We start from the raw sequence: 5,023 nt of genomic DNA, 5'->3' as shown, positions 1-5,023 counted from the left end.
TAATAAAAACTTTGAAAAAATTGTTATTCGTCGTCGCAACTGCGAAGATTAAAGAGCATGATTTTTAACTTTTCTATTGGGGTCTTTAACAAATATTTAAAACGTCCCATTTATAAATCTACGTAAGTTATATGCGTGTACAAAATTTCATAAAAATCAGTCAAAGCATAAAAAAAGTTGGACACATCGAAGCATGTACAAACTCTTCAATTGATTTTAGTTATAGTCTTCCTTCTTAATCGTTTGTACCTCATAGCTAGATTGTACATCTTTATACTAAATAGAATATTTTGAGAGAACATACAGTTTTGTTATAAATGCATAAAATCCGCAACCTACTTATAACAACATTAAAGGATTTCTATGAAACTTTGTACGTACACATGTGTAACTTGTTATATCTACAAACGGGACGTTTCGAACTTTTATTAGGGAATAAAAAAGATAAAAACTTTACTTTCCCTTCGCGATTCCAGTCTATAAACGTTTTTATCAAATGTTTTCACACAATAAACTAAGTTTTCTACAGTTCTACAGAAAACTTGTTGAATGTTGTCAATTGCGTTATTTGGTCCGATATTAAAAAAGTTATTCCGTTTTAAAATTCTCCCTATACTTTCTGGAACTATTGTATTCGTAAATTTTATACACGTTTTATTTGCAAAACGTGAGTTCTCACTCTTGCTTTGAGACTCCACAATGTTAAATATGCGAATCAACAAAAAAACTTAATTCAAATGTTTTGCATTTGATTAGTTTGGAGGATACTCATCGGATTCCTTGGCGGAACGAATTTTGGATTCAAAAGCGAAAATTTTAGTCACGTCTGACGGCGTTTGGAGAGGCGAAAAGCTACTGATTTTGAAGAACATTTGCGACGATGCTCTGAACAAGGTCAAGAAAAATGGACACGTCGTCGAATGCTGCGTAGTAGTCGCGCACCTGAGGAGATTGAATAACCCGCAGGGTACCAAGCCAGACACGACAGGTGAGGAAAATGCTTCCATCCTGCACTCTTATAATTTGATATCTCAAGAGTAAAACATACTTGTAAAGTCAAGAATGGTCAAAAGAGGAAGCGAGGTAGTAATTGTCTATATTTTGTTAAAAGGGAAAACGAACGGGGTGAATGGTACGAGTAACGGCAATGCGCCTGAGCTTCCCGAGATTAAATGGGACGACGATCGCGATGTATGGTGGCACGACGAGATGGAAGAGGCCGAAGATAAATGTTATCCAGTTTGGATGAATGCGGAAGATCCGCTTTTCATTCTATACACGAGGTTGGCACTCGGACAAAACAGCGTATGAATAATGATTTCGCATAAATGAGTGTGACATATTTTCAATTGCAGCGGTTCGACAGGGAAACCGAAGGGTGTCCTTCACACCACAGGCGGCTACTTAATTTATGCGGCGACTACGTTTAAATATGTTTTCGATTATCATCCTGGTGACGTGTACTGGTGCACAGCTGATATCGGTTGGATCACCGGTCACACTTACGTTGTGTACGGTCCATTAGCAAACGGGGCTACGTCCATTATTGTAAGTTTATAAAATAGATTAAGATCTTCTTAATCCAGTAGTGAATTGAATTAGGTTTATAATAATTTTTGACTGGTTACAAAATGAAAAGTAATATAATATTCAAATATGTACATTAATAATCGTTCACATTCTTTGAAACTCCATATTTCCATCCTATGCAACACAATCCCCATTACTAAATACTCGAACACGTACATACATTCTTCATTTTTAACTTTTAGAACAAACTGTCCGTAAACTCTCTCCTATTCCTCATGCCTGTCTATCTATCGCTCTTTCCGCTCTCTCTTTCAGAGACATCTCTTCATTCTATTCATGTAGTATTTTGTTTATTTGTAAGCAGTTAATGTTTATTAATTTTTAGTTCGAAGGTACACCATTTTACCCGGGAAATGACCGATACTGGGCGGTGATCGACAAGTACAAGGTTACGCAATTTTATACAGCGCCGACTGCGATCAGATCGTTGATGAAGTTCGGGGATGACTTGGTGAAGAAGCATAATTTATCTACTCTAAAGGTAAGATAGAAAAGAATACTGAACAGATTATAACGATATATGTTCGATGTACGATCTGATTTTAATTTATTAAAAATTGATCGGTTTAGGTTTTGGGTTCAGTAGGGGAGCCGATAAACCCTGAAGCCTGGCTGTGGTTTTACAATCTCGTTGGCCACGGCAAGTGTAGCATAGCGGACACGTTTTGGCAAACGGAAACCGGCGGCCACGTGATCACCCCTATTCCCGGTGCTACGCCAATGAAACCGGGTTCCGCGGTAAATTTCTATCTTGTATATCTTGAAATCAAAGCCAAGAGCTATACAATAAATTCGTGTAATCTACTCCTTGACAGACGTTCCCGTTCTTTGGCGTTTTACCAGAAATTCTAGACGAGGACGGCCACCTGGTAGAGGGTGAGGGCGAGGGCTACCTCGTGTTCCGTCAACCTTGGCCAGGGATGATGAGATCCCTTTACGGAAATCATCAACGATTCCAGAGCACGTATTTCGATAAATTCCATGGATATTACTGCACGGGTGACGGTAAGTTCTGACCAATCATCGTTGCTTAAAAATAATTATTTGGCCAAAGGATTTCTGTAATTAATGCCAGCATATCTCGCTTCCCTTCCCAGTTCTTCTTCGATTCTCAGTATCTGATTGTATTTAGCGATTCTCTCGCTCCTACAAGGCGCGCCTGCCTTGAACTGTCCGGCAGACAGACCTATAGCAAAGTCGGCTGCGAAATTGTCCTCGGTATCTCCTTCGCACGCTGACACGATGTATCCCCAATCGCTGATCCTCGCTATTTTCGCGCAGTTGATCGCTTCTGTTACGGTGCCAATCTGCGATACTCTTAACACAAGAGCATTCGCCATCTGCCTCTCAATAGATTCCTCGATTCTGTCGATGTTCATCGCGGTTAGGTCGTCGGCGACGATTTGCATTTGCTCCTGATCGGATAGTGTTAGCCATCCCTCCCAGTCTTCTTGATCGAACGGGTCCTCGATTGAAACGAGGGACGGAAATTCGGCGAAGTATTCCAAGTACTGATCTTTCAACGTTTCAGACTCCATGTAGTCATCAGGATCAGAGTCCTCCGTTTTAAATGCTAAATCATAGCCACCTATAAAAGCAGGATGTGATCGTTAGTTTAGCCCTATTAAACATTTATTGTTTAGGTATTAAAAAGCAAAATTGATTGATCTTTTTTAACTTTTTTATCGAAACTTGTAACGAAAATTTGAACAACACATTTTAAATCTTTATATGTATAAAATTTGTTGAAAATTTCATCAAAAGTTTCTTCACACATCGTGTAGTAAACTACTCCACCTAATTAGTTGAAATGATCGTTCCGTTCGATTTTATGAAAGCTATTAGCTCTAAATGTGTTGGTTCACTTTTGCTCTTTACTGTAGATAATAATTTATCTTAACCCTCTTTGTAAAAGGTACTGGCTGACATGTCCATTGCTATTTTAATTCTCCCTTCGTATCCAGCTTCTTTGATGGATTCATCTAATAGTAACAGAGCTTCCTTATCCTCTTCTAATTCCAAAGGCGTAAACGCGCCTTCGTCACTGACTGGTAGTGGTAATTGAATCTCCTGCGCGGTCGCAATTTTCTGTTCAAGCACCCTGTATACTTCTGTACCCATTTTCATAGCATCCGCGAAGCTTTCGGCTCCTGATAAAATTATCAATTATTATACAAGGTAGAGCATGTGAATATATCCGTCTAAATATCACATTCACTTGCGATGATAGTAAAAAAATTTTGAACCGTGCGAATAGTAATTTTTGTGTACTTCTCATAACATAGAAAAGAAAGGATTGTTCTGTGTTTCATGGTAAATTCTGTATGCTCACCTATGGGTAGAATCATAAATTCTTGACACGGTAGTGTATTGTTAGCGTGTCTACCACCACTGATCATGTTAAAGCTAGGGACGGGTATATATAGTTCACCATTTTCAGCTAATTCAGCAATATATCTGTATAGAAAAAAAGTAGTTTCAATGTATGAGAAACAATGATACTCTTTGAAGGCTTAATTTAATTAACACTAAACGCATCGACAGTTTCTGTTTATTATATGTATTTATATTTTGTACATTTCAATGCAATTTAATGTAAACACTTCAGTTTGGTAGCAGCTTAAGTAATAATTACAATTTTAACAATATAACAATACAGATTTCGTTTTCTTTTTATTTCTTATAGAAGAATTTAAAACGGATCTTTTGACCAGTGCCTGGTAGATTTAGTGTTCATAAGTGAATTGTTTTGATGAAATTACCTGTAAACCGGAAGCCCCTTCTTCGCGGCTCCTGCTTTACAACAGGCAACGGAGACTCCGAAGATCGCGTTCGCGCCGAGTTTCGATTTATTCTCGGTACCGTCCAGGCGGTTCAGCAAGCTGTCTATCTCTGTCTGCTGGCAGGCTTCCAGCCTCGATTTCAAAAGTTGCGGCGCGATTATGTTGTTCACCACGTCAACGGCTCTGAACACCGAACGGCCGTGGTACATGGACTCGTTTCCATCCCTTAGCTCTTGAGCTTGGTTCGGGCTCGGTACCAAAACGGACGGCACCGTTGATCTTAACAGCCCAACATCCGTGATCACATCCACCTCTAATGTAGGGTCACCCCTGGAGTCGAAAACCTGACGAGCTTTGACTTTCTGAATCGGCATTTTGTATTTTTCCTCGGAGCTATTTGGAAGTTAATTAATAATGGGTCGATGCGTGAATTAAGGAGAAGATGAAAGGATTTTAGTGTAGTCGATACATTATTGTTTGTTATCGAAAATTTTCTCGGATATTTTAGTTATGTCAAGACATGGTTGGGGCCATTTTTAACGTGAATAATTGAAGTTCGACACGTGTGAACCTCGTTCTTATATTCCTTTTCAAATTTTGGAACCTGAATTATTTTTAAGGATGTATTGGCTATACAGTCAGTCCCAAAA

At 38.8% G+C, this 5,023-nt stretch overlaps 2 protein-coding genes across 2 annotated transcripts in view; one reads left to right on the top strand and one right to left on the bottom strand.

Moving 5' to 3' along the window:
- AcCoAS (acetyl coenzyme A synthase) overlaps positions 1–5,023 on the top strand; it is a 15,357-nt gene that overhangs the window by 8,167 nt on the left and 2,167 nt on the right. The window contains exons 4-9 of the mRNA XM_018019655.2: positions 757–988; positions 1,112–1,283; positions 1,356–1,548; positions 1,916–2,071; positions 2,161–2,328; positions 2,406–2,595. Coding sequence (XP_017875144.1) covers positions 757–988; positions 1,112–1,283; positions 1,356–1,548; positions 1,916–2,071; positions 2,161–2,328; positions 2,406–2,595 — 1,111 coding nt within the window. The remainder of the gene's footprint in view (positions 1–756; positions 989–1,111; positions 1,284–1,355; positions 1,549–1,915; positions 2,072–2,160; positions 2,329–2,405; positions 2,596–5,023) is intronic.
- LOC108622033 (enolase) lies at positions 2,602–4,765 on the bottom strand. Its single transcript, XM_018019670.2, has 4 exons — positions 4,353–4,765; positions 3,923–4,047; positions 3,492–3,740; positions 2,602–3,178 (listed from the first exon to the last, which is right to left on the bottom strand). The coding sequence occupies exons 1-4, from the start codon at positions 4,745–4,747 to the stop codon at positions 2,631–2,633; spliced, it is 1,317 nt and encodes a 438-aa protein (XP_017875159.1). The 5' UTR covers positions 4,748–4,765; the 3' UTR covers positions 2,602–2,630.

This window comes from Ceratina calcarata, unplaced genomic scaffold, assembly GCF_001652005.2.
Source record: "Ceratina calcarata isolate Rehan_Ccalc_2016 unplaced genomic scaffold, ASM165200v1 scaffold110.2, whole genome shotgun sequence".
NCBI classification, from domain to species: Eukaryota; Metazoa; Arthropoda; class Insecta; order Hymenoptera; family Apidae; genus Ceratina; species Ceratina calcarata.
The sequence above is the reverse complement of the archived record's forward strand: the minus strand, read 5'-3'. Positions and strand labels throughout refer to the sequence as shown.

Bases quoted from the DNA above. Each gene is read 5' to 3' on its own strand.
- LOC108622033 (XM_018019670.2), bottom strand. From the start codon at position 4,747: ATGCCGATTCAGAAAGTCAAAGCTCGTCAGGTTTTCGACTCCAGGGGT. The intron at 3,741-3,922 runs GTGAGCATACAG...TAATTTTATCAG, and splicing joins ATTTATGATTCTACCCATAG to GAGCCGAAAGCTTCGCGGAT. The intron at 3,179-3,491 runs GTTAAGATAAAT...CTGCTTTTATAG, and splicing joins CAGTACCTTTTACAAAGAGG to GTGGCTATGATTTAGCATTT.